The sequence below is a fragment of the Pithys albifrons genome, chromosome Z (genome assembly GCF_047495875.1).
Source record: "Pithys albifrons albifrons isolate INPA30051 chromosome Z, PitAlb_v1, whole genome shotgun sequence".
Lineage (NCBI taxonomy): Eukaryota > Metazoa > Chordata > Aves > Passeriformes > Thamnophilidae > Pithys > Pithys albifrons.
In genome coordinates, this window is record NC_092497.1 from 36,831,237 (window position 1) to 36,851,774 (window position 20,538).

Below are 20,538 nucleotides of genomic sequence, written 5' to 3' on the forward strand. Positions count from 1 at the left end.
TTTTGAATCATGGCAATTTTGATAAATAGTTGAGGGCTCGCATTATATTAGAATTTTGTGTGTTAAGATGATAAAAGCAAAGGTACTAGGCTGGCAGTCAGTTTTTTTAAGCAAGATAGTCTTCCTTACCATGGTTGTTTCCTCCTCTTATCTGTGCATGCCTTAGTAAAGGTTATAAAAATTATTATTCCATTTGAAGTTCCCCAAGCTGAAGTGATTTGGTTTTTTTAATTAAAAGAGGCATTGTTAAGGGGAAAGCTTCTTGCACGTTTGCCATACTACTGAAAAATGACTAATGTACTGTGAAGTCTGTGTCAAAATATGTAAGTTGATACTAAATCTGAAAAATATTTGTTATGGACTAACAGTAAATATGTAAGTAATGTGGGGTGGGGAAGCTTTATGTGCAGTGAATTACTTAAGTACTGTGCTAAATTTGAGCCCTTGAAGCATTACCACTGCCCATTTAACTGGACATATTCACTGTTCTTAATGTAAATGAGAGGTCATTGACCTGTACAGATGAGATTGTGGCTGTTTTTCCATCATGAGATCGCGTGACTGCTTGCCCTTAAATAAGCTGTTAGTTAAGGCATGCATATATGCATGTCTGTATACATATGCACATGTATACATATATACACACTTGCATTTTGTAAGATAAGCTCTAGGGCAGAACTCTTTTTAGAACACGTTAGAAGGGAAAATATATGTATAGTTAGCTTAGTTTTTTTTGTTAGTTCTACCACTGACCTTTATTGCAGTCTGCAGGAAGATTGAAAATTGGCCCAGACAGGTTGGATATCGCCTCTTCTTTTGTGGTCTGACAGAATTTCTAAATTGTTAGGAAATGAGACTTGACAGTTTGTGTTATTAATTGGAGAACAATCTGACCATATCATGACTAACTTCAATCTAATGCTAGACATCAATTGATTCTTGTCATCCTGCAGGGATGCATCTTTTTTTTGTCGTTTGGTTTGTTTTGGGGTTTTTTGTTGGGTTTTGTTTGTTGTTGCTGTGACATGTAATTTATATAATGAAGTAATATGAAAGATTGTGGTGAGTGACATTGGTTGGCAGACCTGATTTGGCGCTGAATCTGAAATAATCTACTGTGTAACTGTTTTGTTCAGTTCAGCCTTTGTGGTTTTTTTTAGTGGTGACCAGTTCCACTGTAGTTATTGAAAATACAAAATGGCAAGTACCAGTTCCCACATTTATATGTCAGAATTTTTAATTAAATATATTGATCACATTTAATTATTTGAACCTAATTATTTCCTAAATGCTACATTTATTTTGTTTGCAAAGCACTAGTATTTTTTTACTGCAGTAATTTTGGAAAGCATTTGGTACAAGTATTGTCTCCAAAGTAAATAAAACCCCTAAATTGCTAGATCTTATTATAGCTTTAGTAAGCAACAGCTGCATTGCTAGATTTGAGATTTGGACTTAAAACAGGAAGTTGGGGTTTTTTTATCACACATAAGTTGAATTTTCCAGTACTGCAACTAAATGTTATTTAGTTACAATTAAAATTTATTACAACTCCTTTGTGAAAATAGCCTCCTGAAAGCTTTTGTAAAAATTCAAATTAATTGAAGAATGAAAGGGAGACCTTAGAATTTTAATTTAGTTGAAAAGCCATTTAATTGTTTAATTTAATAATTTAATATCTGGCATTTTTTGTCTAGTTCTCGAGTGGCAACTTGCCATTAGTTTTTGGTTGCTTTTGAAAGAAAACTTGTGCAAAGGTAGAATTACAGTTAGAAATTTCAATTTTATGCTGTCATCATACTGATACATCTTTGTTTTCAAAAGGAACAGGGTTTCAAAAAGGGTAAACAACTATGTAAAAATCCATGAAGAAGTATTAGCTTAGTATTTACCTTTCTAAATGTGCATACTTAAGCCATGGTGCAGTTGAGGATTTTCCTCTTGCTGTTTTTAGTGCATGTCCAACTCTCACAGAAACCTTAACTGAGGCTCAAAACACTTGCTGTGTTGATGAAGGTTACCAGGACAAAGAGAGTTAGAGCTTACTGTTAAAGCTGTAGATACTTCAAGAAATGGACATGAATTTTAACAGGTTGAAAAATAAAACAAGTGGATTATGGATTAAAATGATAATACGAGTTCAGAATCTCTTTAGTTACACTGTCTGCTTCAGATTTGATAGGAGAAAGAGTGTTATACATATATTAGAAAATACTTCCTCTGGGGAAACTTTTATCCTTCTCTTTAAGAAATCTGCTAGTTTATTTCCTCCAAATTGAATTTAGTTCAGCTTGCTCTTATTTGGATAAATTTATACCATTTTTCATAGTCGCAGTTCAAAATGCTGGGAAAAAATGTTTAGTGGTAAGGGGTTCTGATTAAAATAGTTTGTTTTCAGTTTAAAAGCTTTATTCAATTGAATCTGTGTTCAATTTGAACATGTCATCTTATTAAGCTACTAAATTCTTGAAATCTTCATTAATTAATGTGATGTACTGATTTTCTCTGTACTTTTGGGAAGTTTCTGTTAGAAAGTATTCTCCAATCATTTAGTTAATGGATTTCACTGGAATCTGTGGACCAGGGAAAAAAGATTTTAGTCCAGAATTGCACAGTTTGGCTTGCCATAGCTCTCATAATATGGACTCCTGGCTACTATACACCTACAGCAAATACAAGATGTGATCATGGAAATGCTGAGGCTACACAGGGACAGAAACCTTAAGTACAGTAGCCATATCCTTCAGCATTTCTCAGGTTTATTCACATTCGCAATATATAAAACACACTAAATATGTATTTCTCTACTTTTTTCACTAGTGAAAGAGAATGTTTAATATGAAGCAAGTGTCTTCTAGAAAGCTTGTAATATTACTTTGGGATTTTATATGTTTCATTTTGATATTGGGATCAGCTACCCATGAATTGGCTGTGAGAGAAGTGTATCACAATTAGTCAATCTAGTTACATTTAACAGAGAAGAATAAGGATATTTCTGATCTCTGTAAGAATAAATCAGTTGTTAGAAAAACACAGTAGTGTGTGCATGTTTTAAAAAATTGGTTTGTTTTTGGTTTTTTTGTTTTTTTTTTTTTTACATTATGCATAAATTAGTCAAGGAAAAGACTCTTTAAAATTAGACTTCAAGTTGAAGAACCTGTGAAGAAATTTTTGAAAATGCATTACTTCAGTGTTGCCAAATTTTAGTAAAGCTGGATCTCTGTGTCAGCAGAGTAGGCTGTTTCTTCTTCCCATTAAGCACTTGTATTAGTTTCTTAGGTACCAAGACCATACATGGTTCTTTGCATTCTGTTGAATTTTGGCAGTTTGTCTGCACAGTAATAATTAATTTCTATTTTAATTGCTTTGTTGTAGAGTATGTTATCTAAGGACTAGTAACATAGATTGTGATAAATTTGTTAATCTGTCATGAATGAATGACAGATTTTGGGTGGCTCTTGCTTGTTTCTGCCTCCAATTTTTCCTTCTCTGTTTCTGCAGGCTGCCTTATATCGGCTGAGTGGGGATTGGAATCCATTACATGTCGATCCAAGTTTTGCTGCTCTTGGAGGTGAGCTGAGGGATACCATTGTATTTTTCTTTGGATGAAGGATGGTGCAAATGTATTTTTAGTCTTTTTTTTTTTTTTTTACTTTGTTTTAACAACCTGGGGAAGTAATGTTTGTTTTATAGCTATCCTTAGAGTCACTGTTAGCTGTCTTCGAAGCTCTGCATGACACTTCACTTTGAAGAATCGCTTATTGTACCTAGAAATGGGGAGTGGCATTTGGACTTCACCTACAGTGGAAACATGCCTCCTAACCTGTTTTCCTTTAGAGCTTGTTTGTTGCCACTATCCTGTTTTCACAATCTCTGTTTCATAAGCAGAAATAGTTGACTGTCAAAGCTTCAGAAGGAAATGCATAAATTCTTTTATATATAGTTCTTTCCATCTAAATAATTCTGAGATTATATTGGTTTTGGTAGACTTTTTTGTTCTTCTGTGTAATCTCCTCAATTCCAATAAATCTAGAAGGGCAGGAGAGAGGGATTTTAGCACTTCTTTCCTATGAAGTTGCTTAACTGCACCTCTTGGTAGTGCATTAGCTCATTCATTTACATAATGCTACATGTAAAAGCATTCGACCAGAGGCTGTAATTACTGAAAAGGGGTCTGTTTTCTTACTATCCTGTTGTGAAGTTACTTTTCAGAGTTCTTTTCAGGCCTGGGTAGTAGTATAGTTTGCTTACTTCAGGCAGACAGCAATTTGATTTACCTAAGAAACTTTCCTGAATATCCTGAATATGATGTATGCCAATCATAAACATTACATGAAAATACCAAACTGTAACAGTTGGTCAGCAGTTTTCTGATGTTTGTGCCAAGACAAACAGAGCAGAGCTTATTTCCTTGTTCAGATCATGATTAACATATGTTCACAAATTATTTTCTTTCATAAATGTGTACTAATTATTTGATTAACTCAGTTTTCTATAATTCTATGTAAATTTGTGTTACTAAGTAATGATAGTCACTAGAGTCCATAAAGATATTTCCCCAGTTTGTTAAACCATTTTGTTTGTTCATCTGATCATTTTGGATGAATATTTTCTTGTGAAGAGGCTGGAGGTAAAAATTACTTGTTTGTAACTGAAAACCTAGTGTTTGGAATAATGATCATAATCCCTTAAAAATCTTACAAAAGAAGAGGAGTTGAAATCTTCTACCTGCTCACTCAAAAGAGCATTGGCACTTAGACACAGTGAAAATGAGATTAACTATGTAGATGAGGTACATAAAACTGCTGCACTCAGTTTTGGAACCGTGAAAGTACCCTACTCTAAACTAAAGGTAAGTACAATCAAATTAAAATATTACTGTAGGGGTTTTCCATAAATATTTTTTTCTAGTTATATTCAAAAGCTTTTTTCCTTCGGGCATATTCACACACCTTGTCTTGCAAGAGTCTCTGTGAGTGTTCTCTTTAACTGGCTCTCACAGTGTGCGCTGCATTCAGCACAGTGTATTCAGGTCGCTCCAGAGTTGTTGTTAAACCTTCCTGTTTTGGAGGAGGACATATACTACATGGAAACACCTGTTTATGTTATTGTGCCTTTATTCCTGTGTGTTTTTAGTGTTTCTAGATACAAGCATTCACTTTGGTTTTGTTCTAGTCTAGATACAAAGTAACTTGGTCCCCATATGGAATTGCCTTTTTCTTTGAGATTGCATTAGTCTTATAAAGAAAATACTGGGGAAAATAGGATCATGTATTTTTGTCTGTTTCAGAGTTGTGAAAACAGTAGTGGTTTCTGCTTCTTGCATGGTGAATTGAACTAAGTTTTTGAGGAGCTAAGTGTCACTAACATTCTAAATGACAGATACTGAATACTGACGATGTAACAATAGTTGCAGTAATCTGTTTTAAAATTGACTGCCTAGTATCTTTGTGCTTTCAGAACAGTGCACATTTTTCAGAAAAGAGAGTGCTGTTAAAAGTGTGCATACTCAAATATTTTACAGTAAAGAAAGAGCAGAATGATCAAGGTGGAATACCTACAGGGAGAAAACAGATTCATGCTCCTTTTAGCCTGTCCTTCTGTCATGTCTTCTCTTCTAACCTAAGAGTCAAAAATTCTCTTTCTCGTGCTGAGTCCTGGGTAGCCCTGTCTTTCCTTTTGGCCGTTTCTCATAATTCCCCCCTTCCCCAGCATTGAGTCTGTCATGGTTTAGCTTCGGCCAGCAACTAATTACCACACAGCCTCTTGCTCATTCCATCCCACTCCCCTCCTTTCTCCTCCTTTCATCTCCCTTTCTCCACCGACCCCAGTCCCAGTGGGATGGGGAGGAGAGACAGAGAGGAAAGAAGGTAAAACTTGTGGGTTAGGATAACAACACTTTAATAACTAAAACAAAGTAAAATATTATGCTAATGATACTATTGATGTTACTGATAATAATACTGAGAAGAGGAGAGAGAAATAAAGGAAAAAACCTCAAGAAAAACAAGTGATGCACAACACAATTCCTCATCAGCCCATCCCTGAGCCGTGATCGGTGACTACTGGCCAGCTCCCCCCAGTTTATGTATTTGTAGGGAAAAAGCTGCTGTATTTTGCTGTAGCGAGAGGTTTTTCTTTGTCCCAGCCTGCCCAACCCTGACATGACCTCAGGTTTCAGTGCCAGATACCTGGATGAATTCTCACAGAGATATGGTCCAGGCTCCAAAATGGTTAAAAGAACGTTCAGCATAACTTTGTTCCGGGGGTAAACAGATTATATAGGATTTTGAGGGGTACACGTGAACTGGAGTGGCTTGGGATAGGTCTAAGGGCTTTGAGCATGACCTGAGGGGCTTTTCCCATTGGCTGAAAGCCAGCTATCACGAGCTGTCCATTCGCTGGGCAGCCCGACCCTGGCAACAATTTGTCGCTGTTTACCAAGGGGCTGAGGTTGTTTACTTCTCCTTCTGACTGCTCCAAGCTCAGGCTGACCTTGCCAGCCTAACGCGGGGTCGGGCAAATGCAGGGGCTGAGGCCAAGCCTCTCCCAACATGTATTGGGCGTGACATTCTCTGGGATGATCTATTTGGCCTGTTCAGATCAACAGTCCTGGTCATGCTTCCCCATGGATTCTTGTGCACTTGCTCACTGGCAGAACATGAGCCACTGAAAAGTCTTTGGCTTAGGTTAGGCACTACTTATCAACAGCCAAAACATCAGTGTATTATCAATATTGTCCTCACAATGAAGTCAAAGCACAACACTGTACAAGCTAGTAGGGAAGAAAATGAATTATATCCCAGCCAAAACCGGGACAGAGTCCTGTTGGCTTTTTTCTCTTTGTCTTGAAGGTGGTTCCCTTTCTTCTATATCCTCCATTTCTCTGCAGGCTGGGCTTTCTTTTGTCTCCTCTTTTTAGTTTATTTGTTTTTGGTTTTTCTCCTAGCTCTTGTCCCTTAGGACATATGCTGTGTAGATGCTATGGGGAGTTGTTTAGAACTGTCTGTTTTGGAAAAAGATACTCTGACAGACAAGAGTGGCAGATGAGTTCTGGGCAAAGCAACTGGTTTCAGAGCCACAGCTGGGCAGATGTTTATGGATTCCATGGCCTGTTGCAAGTATGGTTGATTACTGCTTACATACCTGTTCAGGTCAGAGCAATCTGTTAAGGAATCACAACATTCAAGGAGCATGTTATACCTTTAACTATTGCACTATAACAAATCTGAGGCCAGTTTTCAAAGGTTTGTTTTGTCAGACTTTGACAGTACTGGGAAAAGATTCAAAGCTAATATAAAGCTTTTCCTCTGCCAAGACAGAGCTCCTGTTCCAAAGCATAGAAGTGCAAGGAAACTTGCCAAAAATGCCAATATAAGAAAAATATTGCAAATTGCTTTTTGCCTTTTTTTTGTTCCCCTGGTTTTGTTTGTTTGTTTCATGTGCCCAAAATTCCTGAAGTCTTCTCAGGGTTTTTTCCACTCCTAAATAAAGAAAAGTGTAGTATATTGGCAACCACAAATAGGAATTCAAAACAGGAAGGATCAAATAATCTTAGTATCACCACCTTTGAATCATTACAATACGTCTTACCCTTGATATGCTTGCTTCCATCTAACTGTGTGTCTGGTTTGTATATGCATGTATACTAAAACAGCTGTCTCCATGGTTTTCATTTTTTCATCTCTACAGACAGAGACTAATCCTACTTGTAAGTCTTGCAGAGCATAGGTGATGTTGAAGTGCCAGTTCTCACCAAGTGCTTTCCTTTGCCTATAAGTAGAGGAAACAGTAAATGGTAACAGATACTTTTTCAGTGCAATAAATTAGGATAAAAAGAAAAACAATTAAGAACATTACTGGAGGAAAATACTATGAATGAAGTATAGATATTCATAGAACCAACATTCAATTTTGTAATATTGAAAGTGCTAAAATGTTACTTCCTTAACTAGGATTTAAGAAGCCCATACTTCATGGACTATGCACCTTTGGGTTTGCGGCTCGGAACGTTTTGAAGCAGTTTGCAAATAATGATGTGAACATATTCAAGGCAATCAAGGTATGTGTGTTTGTTCTTTGCATTTAAACTTCTTGATTTTTCTGGGTTTAGTGACAAAAGAATACTTAGTGTAGGAAAAGGCTTTTGCACTGTCTTATCTGCCAGAATTGCTTTTACGTACTGCTGCCAGTATTTTAATGCTTCTGCCTTGTATGTTTACTTAAATGGTTAGGCTTTCTACATCAGTAGTTTGTTAAATTTCTTCTTAGCTCTGTCATTTCAGTGGAACCTGTGCTTTTAAGTGTTGCGTGTACAAATGACAGATCTGTTCGCAATCCAACCTTTTTTTTCTTGTTTTGCTTTTAGGTTCGCTTTGCAAAACCAGTATTTCCAGGGCAGACTTTGCAGACAGAAATGTGGAAGGAAGGAAATAGAATCCATTTTCAGACCAAGGTCAGAACAATCTCATCATTGTGGTCTTTAGAGAAAGGTGTGTTGGTTGACTGGGGGCATAAGGGGAAGCAAAAAAAAAAACAACCAAGTAATCCAACACACCATTGACAAGGGTTTTGTAAAGAAATTAAGTAAATAGAATAAAATATTCTTTGTTATTTTATGGTGTTACTAGGATTCCAATAAAAATACTGTTATAGGACTTAATACCTTCATATTAAATGGGTAGTCACTTAATTGTGTTGCATTTTTTTGGTGTTTTTCCGTTGTGTAAGAGCAAAAAGCAGTCATCCTCAGGTCATCATAGTTTGTACTTGTTTTCTGCAGTTCCTCAAAACCTTGCAAATGCATCTTTTTAAAAAATATTTAATTATCTTAAATAAACTCCTGACAGTTTACGCAGGTATACATGCTACAAATTTAGCTTAAATTGAGTTAAACTGCACAGAACAACTTACTTAAAAATGGGAATTTTATAGCAATTGGGTATCGTAACTACAATAAAAGAGTTTACATTTTTATAAATTCTAGTTTTGCCTTATTCTATTTTCTTCAACATTGCTATTAGTGTTTTATGTGGGTATCCTGTAATCCTCACCTACATGTCATAGGCCACTTACTGGAAACTAAGGGTAAAACGGTCCACATAAAAGGCAAAAAGTAAATGTTTATCACAAATGTTTATCACTCCTGTTTAGTGTTGAATGACATTGTCACTTTCTTAAACTGTGATTTGATACTGGTATTTGTCAATATGTTGGTTAGTGCAGATAAAATTTGCATTGCTTTGGCTGGCAAAAAAGTTTTGCAGTCCCAGCTCTGTGAAAATGTAGTCAACTGCTCCTTAGTGAGCAAGGCAGCACTTATAGTTGCAGATGCAGCAGGGATTGGACAGGCGAAATCAAGTAAGGGGAGCCATCATAAGAACACACGATTCCTGTTCCAACAGGAATGCAGCTTTGTAGTATATGTGTTGACTGAAGGAGGTAAATTTTGTTTGCAGACCTGATGAGTGTTATCTGCTATAGAATTTCAGAATGTTAAGAATATAGAGAATGCAGTGTACAAACTGTCCCTCTCTGATTACTAGTAGTAAGTAAGGTAGTTTGGTGCCTGAAATGTGCTTTGGAGATTACTGTAGCTGTACTTAAAGCGTACCACCACCCATTCCTAACAGAATTTCCGGAATTCGGGTACTTACTTTTGAGGGTTTGCATGTGCAGTGTAAAGGAATATAGGTCATGATATGCTTCCAAGCCCTTTGGAATTTGTAACATGGATGAGTTGTTTTGTTTCGTTTAAAAGCTGAATTTGTAGTTATGCTTGGTTTAGTCATTGCTGATACACAGACTCTTTGTGAATTTTGCTGCAGGTTTTTTTTTCTTCACAAGGTTGGAGTAGCTGCTTTTTGAGAGGAATTACAAGCTTTAACAAGATTATAGAAAACTGCCTTATTTGAACAATTATGAGTTATGCAGAGTTCTGTTTCTTATTGCTTGTTGGATTGGTTGGAATTAAAACCATCTTTGTACTTGAAATAAACTCTGGCTAAATCGAACTAAAAGTGGACATATAAATTCCATATGCTGGTTTGATTCCAGTTTCAGCATTGTCTGAAGTGCAGTGGCAGTGGGTGACAAACTGTTAGGCATGATTTGAGTAATTGTTCTATGTAGTGCAATAAACTACACTGTGATACTGGATATTCCTCCACTTGGCTCTCTGTTGACTCTCAGTGTGCATTTCCAGTGAATCAATTTGCCATCTTCTGTTAGCTGCCATAAGTCAGAATGGTTTATTACACTCCCCAAAGAGACAGTGCCAAAATGAAACCCATTTTCTTCTTTGACTTAACTGTTTCAAAAAATTAAACCAGAAGGAAATTCAGGTATTTTTCATAATTCTTCTTGTAATCTTTCCTGTTTTAAAATGCTTAAAAAGTTGTTTCTAGTGCAACTCGCAGTATAAGGCATGTGGAGATATTAAAATTGTCTAAACAGACTCTTAACTGTATATCTGCCTCAAGGAAAAACATTTTAGAATAATGCCTTTCTCAGAACTATTTATGAAGAAACATTGACAGTAACTTAAAACACTGGAGGTAAATTTTCAGATGACCAAGATTTTTCTACTGTTTCGTGGACAGAAAACTACCAATATATTTGAATACAATTTCTCAAGAGATAAACAGTTATTTCATTCGAAGAGCTGCTTAAAAAATACAGTATACTAACAACTTGTCTCAAGACAACAGCATAAGGGGGTTCACTCTATAACCTTTATATTTACTCTTTCCTTCATCTCTGATTTTAAAATGTAAGGAGGACTTCTTGGATGCCCTTGTGTTGGGACTTTTTGCAAATAACATCACCACTTTCATGTATTTATGCCCCCCCACTACAGGTCAAGGAGACTGGAGAAGTCGCGATTGCAGGAGGTTATGTGGATTTAGTACCAGCCTTGGATAAGGCTCCTGCTCAAGAGCCTCTGAAGGTAGGGAGAAGCAATAAAAGCTTTAATGTGCAAAACAGCATAGTTAGGCTTTATTTTTGTGATAAACACTGGAAAGATACTTAGATTGCTTACCAGTCTTGTTTCCTGTACTCAGATGAGTCTATGAGTTCAGAGGTGTGAACAAACACGTTTCTAGAGATACAGAGGTTAATTGATCTATCTGAGAGGAAAATTCCATTTGTTTTAAGACACACAGGATGCTGATGTAGTTTAATGTGTTTGATGCTAACTGAACTCTTAGAATAAACATCGTGCTGTAAGTTAAAATCAAGTGAGGCTTGTACCAGTGAGGGCTACAGGTTTCGAGCACTAGCATAACTTAAGATTGAAATTACTTCCTGTAATTTGTGGCCATATGTGTAGAACAAGGATTTTATTTTTATTTTGTAGATTTTAAATCAAAAGCTGTATAGGATGTAAAAGTTTTTTTTTTAAACTTGGGCAGTTGTTTATCTTTCAAGCTTACTCTGAGAAATTAAGATGCTTTGAAAAACATTGGCTGATGGGCTCAGATATCTACCAGGGGAAACAAGCCTGACTGAGTGAATATTGGCAAATTTAAATCCCATTAGGAACTCTGTTATATAGTGGAAAGTGTTAGGCTTTACTAAAGAGGTGACAAGATAACAACAGCCTGAGGAGCATTGTGTTCTGGTGTACAGGTACGTACAGCTGAAAAACTACAGCTATGAGAGCTCCTTTCCTCCAGTTCCGGTTAGATGAAAAATGTCACTCAAGTAGTTTCTAAACATGCAGCCTTTTATCCAGTACAGGTATTTGCAAAAGAAAGACAATTAAAGACTTGTAAAATAATATGTTTGGCAAAGTTGAAAATGTGAAAGTAGTAAGCCCATTCTAAACTATGTCCTCACTGGAGTTTTGACTGTGTTCATAGTTTGGTATGTTTTGAAAATCTTCCATGTCAAGTTAAAGTCATATACTTGTAAAAACACTTCTTGGTTTTAAAAATTAACATGCCATTCATTGTGGAAAAAGGGGCAATGGTTATCCTCCAAAGGGAATTTAAGGCAATTTAGAAACTCTTAGACCACTAATTAAAAAAAAATTAAATTGTAATGATAAATGACAAAAACTGCAAAAGTGAGATTTGAAATAATTTGAAATGAAAATTTGAAATGAGAAATTTTCTACTTGAATGTACTCTTTAGTGGTGATGGCTGCTAGACATGGTTATTGTGTGAATTATAGACTCACACAATTTGTGTATAACTCTGGGAGTCATGGGGTATTGTTGAACCGTTGATGGCCCATTAGCAGCCACGCCCCCTCAGGCTGGGTGTGAAGGTGCTAATGACTCCCTGGGCAGCTGCTGCTAATGGTCCATTGTCCTTGGGGAATGAATAGAGAGGGTAGAATACACAGCTTTGATCACCTCCACACAGTGATACCTGGTCCCACCTGCTGAACTAGAACATATAGATACTTTTCCTGGACACAGTGCTTGAACTAAGAGACATATTCAGTAACTTTTAACAAATTTCAATTTTAAATTTTTAATACTCTCTTTTTTTAAGACTACAGGGCTGCAGAGTGACCTTGTGTTTGAAGAAATTAGTCGTCGTGTAAAAGAGATGGGAAATGAATTGGTAAAGAAAGTAAATGCCATATTCCAGTGGGACATCACTAAAGATGGAAAAACAACAATGCAGTGGAGTAAGTTGTAACATTTGTGTAATACCCTAATGCATTTTTTAGTGAAGTGAGATTAATTATATTCATTCTAGTTAAACTGATAACTTGGAAATAAACACAAGATAGTAAATGAATGTTCACTGGGACCTGAAGGTCTGAATGCATTTTGGATGCACAAATGAGCAGGAGGTCAGGCTAAGTTCCATAATGGCAGTTAATAACCTTTGTAGGAACCGACTTCTGTAACTTGCCTGTTTAGATGCAGACGTAAGCCATTCTAAGTGCATTTTCATTTACATTTGGCAGACTGGTTTGCCACTGCACTTAGGAAAGCACGGTAAATTAGCTCACTAGGCACTCTGTGTTACGGTAATTAGTCTGGTGGTAATGTACATGCTAACTGATCTAAAACAAGTAATTATTTCTACTGCATTGTTCTTGTCACTAGAGTCCAATATGTTTCCATTCAAATTTTCCAAGGTCAGGGTTTAGTGAAGTTATAATCATCACTTGCCAGCAACCAGACTTGCCCATCCCACATCTACCTTTTCAGCCACCAGCACACTTGCAGCAAGTGTGGCTACAGCCCTTCCTAAGTCTTCGTTTGGAAAGCCTAGCCATGATGATGAATCATCATTTCCCATTCTTTAAGCATGGGACTGGTTGATGAAGAGAGGCTAAAGCCTGTAATAGCAATGGGTCAGAGCCGAACTGTTTCTGGTAAAGTGGATTATAGAATTATGTGAAATGGTGTGATGGAGGCAAAAGTACTTCCTCAAAATACTTTTCTTCTTAAATTCTCTTTTGCTGCCTTTCTAAGGATATGTATTTTTTAAAAAATTAGTAATTTGATATATTTATTGTCTTCGGAATTATTTATATTTAGTTCATGTGTCTGTTAGTGGAATGTAAAGTTTTTCCAGAGAGATAAAGCTTAGTCAGGTTGTAACTTTCAGGTCTTTGTTGTTTGTGGAAAAATGAAAGTCTTTGAGTCTGTGAAAGTCTGTTGCTTAGAGTGCTTCATTTTGTTGGTCTCCGTGGCTGGATGCAGTCGGAAGAGGTTTGGGGGAGATGCAGATGAAGTGGGCTGCCCTTTGACAGTCTGAGAAGAGAGACTGACAGTAGGTTAGATCAGGTCTCTGCTGTGTTTTGTTGTATACACTGATTTTTTTTAAACTATAGTTAAGTCTTTCCGATGTCTGTTCTCAAGAAGTGGTTAATGTGTTTGAGAAACTGCTTGTCCTTTTACAGAGCAATTTAGAAACCTATAGTTTTTCCTGATGTTAACCAGCAGAGATTCTGAGTTGCAAGACTGCTGCTAAGTTTCAGGAAAAATATCAGTAGATTGTTTAAGATAGTTGTGTTCTACCTCTATTGCCTTTTAAGCAGTTTTTGAGGGATAAGGGGTGATTTCCACTTGAATTGCAATCAGTATGCAGAGTATACCTGTGTAAATTATGCAAGATGTTTGCCTATACATCAAAATAAGATGGGGGAAATACTGAATAATCCATTTCAGATGTTCCATCTTAAAATTCATTACTGTTCTTAATCATTTCTACTGTCTGCAGTTTTCCATTATTGCAAATTTTTAATTTAAATTATGGACATGGCTAGAACTGGGACAGAAACCTTAGGAAGTCTTTCTTATGTTCTTGCATAAATGTCTAGAAAATAATTAGAAGTGCATACTTAAAAGTGGATACTTGTGTTTGTTGGGCAGTCACTCTATACACTACATCAGTCCTGTCTATTGTTTCATTCGTAACTAAATATGGTAAAAGTGATGGTCATGTGTATAATGAAGACCAGAAAACTATTTCAGGATGATTTATCATTGTCTTTAACTTTGGAACTGCTTTGTTTGTAACCTAAATTCAGTATTATGGGTGTCTAGAGAATAGAGGGTAGGTCAATGAACGAAAATTCTGCTGAGGAGTGTTCAAGACATGAATAAAGTTTCTCACTCAGGAAGATCTGAAACTGCAAACTGCTGAATGCAGAACAAGGACACTTACAGGTTTAGGCCTGAGCAGAGGCCTTACCTGCCTCATGAGACCAAGTTTCATTAGATGGGAGACAAGTGGATGGTTTTGCCATTGTTTCCTGAGCAAGGGAACAATCCTGCTTTGAGAAAATAAGTAGTCAGCCTTTTCTTCCTTTCAAACAAAGCTTGTCCTCTCTTGTGTTTCCTACTGAAGCAGTAGGAGGAAAGTTGCCTTCTTCCAGTGCATGTTTGTCTCGCTAAAAGGGATTAAATAGCCACATTTGTCCTGCTCCCTCTGCTTCTGTTGCAGTGAAAATTATCTATACTTCTATATTAATTTTGAAAAAAACATAAAGCTCCCTGTGGGATAGAGAGTGGAGGAGGTAGTCCAGTATTTTAAACATTTCCTGTTGCTGACTACTATTAAAAGCTGAAATGAAGCATTTCCAAAATCTTGGAAAAGTTACTGTGAATATTTGTATAATGTGGTCAGTTCCTTCAAGCTTATGAATTACTGTAGCCTCTATGATATGCCATAGTAGTAAATATATATGGCTGAATGGAAATATCTAGGTGGCCAGGAGAGTGTAGAAAATACTGCTTACTTTTCTCATCAGTAATATTGATATGCAAGTATTCCCTTTCTGTATCACTTTTGCAAAGAACTTTCTCTGTCATCTGATTTCTCTGTTTGTGTTTTCTGAATATTTTTGTGTGTTTTTGAAATGTCAAGTAGTTATAGGATGAGGAACAGTTAATATTAAGATAGTTAAACTCTTATAAATAGTTTAAATATTAAATTGTCAAAATAGTTAAGAATACTCACTAGCAGAGTCTTAGCAGTTATGACAACTGTAGTGTCAACCCTCACAGTTTGTCCTTATTATGGATCAATAGCCTGCTACAATTGTCTACATAACTCTAATGGTACATTTCTAATGGCTAGGTATGTGCTTATCTGCATGCTGGAATTTTTATTTTGGGAGATTTTGAAAATGCCATTCCTGTCATGTAAAAACACTTCCAAAAAACACAAAACAGAAAAAAAGAGATTTATAAGCAGTTTCAAACTTAATTCTTTTGGCATGTTTACATACATTATTATTCAGTATTCAAGATCATCATCATGTACTGTCTCTCCTGCCAGATGCTGGTATGATTCATTTTGCATAGTGAATGTGGAAGAGAGTAGTTTATGGCTGTACATTCAAAGGAAGACAGCTTTCTTGCAGTTAAGATATTCTCAATAACTCAGAAGATTTCTTACTTTAGAAGATCTTTATAAGATCCTTATATAATCATCAGCCAGATTTTTGTAATGCACACTATTGATGACGGTAGATTTAGAATATGTAACATTGACAATGCCATTTGCTGACTCGAATGCTTGACTTTTTCGGTTTTTAATGTAATGGAAGCTTCTGTACATAATTAGAAATTTTAGCCCTCAACAAATTAATGTTTTACTTTAAAAGTGAAGATGGTAGTAAGATGTAGCCTTTGCTATAGCTTGAATTTATTTATGTGGCACTATTTTGGCTGGTTTCAAACCTGCTTCACGTTTTAATGCTACTTAGCTGTGGTGGTAGAACTGCACTTCTTTACACTACATTTCAGTTTGGCCTACTGATTATTAGTTGATCTTCTCTTTACAATAATTTAAATCAGTTTTGTAAATGTTATGCTGTTAGGTTAGAAAAATTCTGAATTATCTTTCTCTCTTTTTCTATGTAAAATTGCTGTTTGAGGGTAGACTCCATAATGTACATATCTGCAAGAAAGCAAAAAGGAAAAAATGACTTTAAAATTAATTTAGAATTTGATTCATGTGGCTAAATATTACATACTATTTCAACAAATGGTCAAAATTCTTGAGGTGTTATGACTGAACTGAAACACAAGGAGGAATATTTTTGGAAGGGAGTTTTTTGCATTGTTTAAAGCCATGGTGCCAGTTATTTCATTATCTTTCTTCTTTTTATGGATCTCTCTCTAAGGACCTCCCAGGCCTTTACAAGCAGTGTTTCTGGTTCTTTTAGACTACCTGCTAGGCCTTTTTCCCTTATTTAAACTTATATAGTTGTGCTGTCTTGTGTTTTTATTTTTTGGCTTCTCACTTTAACACAGCTTTATGCTGTTGTGGTAACTTCCGCAATTGACAGTGCAGGACACAATCTGGGCCCGGCAGCCCATTGCTTGTTTTGCCAATGATTGTAGCTACAGGATGGTTTTCAAACATCAGAACTTCATTACTCACTTTAACATTTTGGCAGTGCACTAATTAATATCTTGTGCGTCTTTAGTGTTGTTCAAAAACAGTTTTAACCATTGGTACCAGAATTTTTAAATGGCAGTCCTTGCTGCATATGGCCTCCCCGTTAGTACAGGAATCACTTTTTGTTTTCCTCCATTAAAGAAGAAGAATTAAACCCAATTCAGTTTTCTAAGTAGCTGATAGCTCATGGTATATGTTTAAACTGGATGCTTTATAATAATAGATAAGGAGAATAGAGTTCTCTAGCCTGAAAATTTTATCTTTATTTTTAAATTAAACTATCTTTGTTTTTGCTTCTCAGCAATTGACTTAAAGAATGGCTCTGGAGCAGTGTATCAGGGACCTGCCAGAAGTTCTGCTGATACCACCTTCACTCTCTCAGATGAGGATTTCATGGATGTGGTACAACAAAAGACCAACCCTCAAAAGGTAAAACCTGTATGTCACAGACATAGTCACTTGTGTGGGGACATACAAATCAAGCTCCAATTCATTCCTGTTTGCATTCCAAAATCCACACCACTGGGTGTTTTGTCAGTGGATGTTTTGTCAGATGAGGTATAAGCACATCATTACTTTATATGGAATTAGTCAGAAAACTTGATGAGGAATTTATGCCACCTTTATCATCCTGAGACAAAGATAACACAAATGACATAAAGCCTGGAAAAGTTAGTAGTGTTTTTGTTTCCTGGTGCTTCACAATACATGATTTGCAAGCCTAGGTTTGTCAGTTTGATCAGGTTGTTTTTATTGTCATATTGCAGCAAGTTGGTATCTGTTGCAGTGTTCTAATTTATTGCTAGCACTGCAGTAAAGAGAAATGTAAGACAGTTCATGCATGCAGATGCACTGAAACTGGTCAAAATTCACCCAAACTAGGACAATTTTTTCAGGGGGAGAAAGATTTAAGAAAGGTCTGTAGTCTGGGTCTGCACTTTGAGCTTCTTGGAGTAATCTACTGCTTAAAACTGCTCATTTTACTAATAAAAATGCATGTGTGAAAGTAAATTAAACTGTCATAAATTTAGTATGTCAGCTTACAGATTAAAGTTTGAGCAAATGAAGACTTTAATTAAGCTCAATATATATCAAACGGTTCCTTTTCTTTGATCCCAAGCAGAAGTTGTTGGAGACTTAGATTGTAAAACTGGAGACTGACAATGATGGTGAATGTTTGTTATAAGTCCTATATACCAGATGAGTAAAATCCTTTGTGACCGTCTGTATATAGCAGGCATAAAGCATAAACAAACAAGATGTTGACATGTAATCATCAGAATGCTAAAGAACAGTGATTGGAATTCAGGAACATGATCTATTCTTTCACATTAGTATTTTCTTTGAGTTTCTGTGAAGTTTTTCATCTAAAGAAGCTCAAAGCATCTATTCAAATTCTTTTCTTCTGGCTCTCTCTATTCATTATTTGAATGTATTTCAAGTTAATGTAACTATGCGAAAGCACATTCAAAGAACTTTCAATAAGCTTCCAAACTGCAAAGCCACAATGAAGCAAAACTAGTTTTAAAAAAATATGAACCAGATTTGAAACAGAATATACAGTTCTTTCAAGTATTATACCAGCATTTCAAAGAAAATATGCTATGTGTAAAGCCAATGCATTTCTTTGGAATTTGGAGTATGTGTATACATACATTGTGCAAGTTTCTGCTTGGATTCATTATGAATTTGGATGAGTAGCATACCTTTTCGTTAGGCCTTGAATTTTCTTTGAATAGCCTTTTCATTCCATTTTTTATGTCTTGTAGGGATATATGGATAACTGTATCATGGGGTGACAAGGCTGTAAGCTTTATTTTCGTGCCCTGCTGAAATTTTGCCGTAAGCTTCTGTGAAGGCATTTGTCTTACACCAGAAGTCTTCTGTGCTATACACAGAAAACAAACAAAGTCAGCTGAAGTTGCTTTGTATTTACTTTTTTCCTGTTGAGTGATGGACTTGGCCTTGCCTGTACTATAGATAGAAAACTCTGAATGGTATTAGAATTGAACTGGAATGGTTGTCATTAATAGCCAATAGCCATTAGGACTGTGCACTGAAGGCTTTCCCCTAAATACTAAACAACCCCATTTACCTTTGGCGACTTCTTTGGTTTTATCAACTCTTTGCTTTGTATGTAAACAAATTAATATATGGGGTTTTTTTCTCCTCCTCTGCTGTTTTTAGGCATTCTTCTCTGGTAAACTAAAAGTGAAGGGGAACATCATGCTGAGCCAGAAATTGGAAATGATCCTGAAAGATTATGCCAAACTCTGAACTGCTTGATCATCTACCACAGCAGTGAAGAACTTCAGAAGACAGAAATTTTAATTAGTTCAGAATCAATGATTGAAACAATTGCAGGCTACATAACATCAATATACTGATTCATTATACTGCTAATATGCAAGCTGATTTAATTGCTCTAAGCAGAAGTTATGAAGTTAATATAATTCTTACTATTGCTACTTTTTAGTTTCTCAGCAATGGTAGATAATCATGCTTTTCTCGTTGCAGACCTTTATCTAAATAAAATGTATGTAGTTCTTACAAAGAAGCATATATTTCTATGTTAATTCTGAAGAAAATTAAACCAATATTTGTCTTTGATATCTCCTTCTATGTGTCTGTCAGTCTTCATTCATATTGCCTTAGATAAACTGTCTGGTTTATATGAGTCTAGCTGGTTTATTATTAAAACTGACATTTTTTGTCTGACCCATCAAAACAGCTGGAAGATGGAAGTCTGTTCTGTTTATTTGCATCTTGTCATTATGTGATTTTTTTCTGGATAGGAAAAAACTCTTGAGCTTCAGCTCCGCCCAGAATGATTAGTCATTTTCATGTAAGTTGCTCTTATAAATCACATGGAAAGTAGTTAGCATTAATTCTTTAGGGGAAACTTTTTCACCCGAGAGGCATTAATGCTGCCCTGAAGACTGTTGCTGCAGCCAAATTGTTCTTTGTGCAGATTTATTCTCATGAGGGCCATATCATAGCAGCAGGGAATGATGGAAGTGAATTCCTCATTTTGAACCTATGACCAGAACTGAGATAGCAGCTGTGCCGTACCTTTTCCTAAAGAAGGTATGTTCTTAATCACCAATAGCCACATGAACACCTGGAAGTTTGATTTAATGCATATGACTAGCATTTTGTGTGCTCAGTTATGTTTATGCCTTTCAAAGAATTTGGGACATCTAAGACTTTTCTTCTTGGTCAGAGAAGGCCTTATTTTAGAGGATGGAATATTGGATTATTTTTTTGTCCCAAAACTTGGAGGTACTTCCCTTTCCCTACTTTGAGAGTAGACTGTAGCTATTAAAGAACTTTGGGGTTGCAGCTGAGTTTGGCAGTTTGAAGATAAACTGTACATGTTGTAATACTTAGTCAAATTCTCAAATCTATTGCTTCACATCTATTGTATCAGCTTTAGTTCAGGCAGAGAAACATGAATCTTAAGTATGTCAACAAGTACCTCACATAAATCACATCATGAATAGATAGGAAACAGAACAAGTGGGATGTTTGCCATCTCCAAGAGGCCATCAAGTAGAAATGATCAAAGAAATGCCCTTTTACCACTTAACATTTACCTTTCTCATGGCATTTTCATGTATAAGTAGGACCTGTACTACCCAGCTTCTATTTTTC

General features: G+C 36.0%; 1 protein-coding gene across 2 annotated transcripts in view; it reads left to right on the forward strand.

Moving 5' to 3' along the window:
• The window catches only part of HSD17B4 (hydroxysteroid 17-beta dehydrogenase 4), a 60,325-nt gene extending 40,825 nt beyond the window's left edge, over window positions 1-19,500 (forward strand). For both annotated transcript variants that reach the window (XM_071581512.1, XM_071581513.1), the window contains exons 18-24: window positions 3,502-3,571; window positions 7,956-8,062; window positions 8,369-8,455; window positions 10,859-10,948; window positions 12,505-12,643; window positions 17,186-17,313; window positions 19,072-19,500. In XM_071581512.1, the coding sequence (XP_071437613.1) occupies window positions 3,502-3,571; window positions 7,956-8,062; window positions 8,369-8,455; window positions 10,859-10,948; window positions 12,505-12,643; window positions 17,186-17,313; window positions 19,072-19,161 (711 nt within the window). In that variant the 3' untranslated portion in view covers window positions 19,162-19,500. The remainder of the gene's footprint in view (window positions 1-3,501; window positions 3,572-7,955; window positions 8,063-8,368; window positions 8,456-10,858; window positions 10,949-12,504; window positions 12,644-17,185; window positions 17,314-19,071) is intronic.
• The last annotated feature ends 1,038 nt before the right edge of the window (window positions 19,501-20,538 follow it).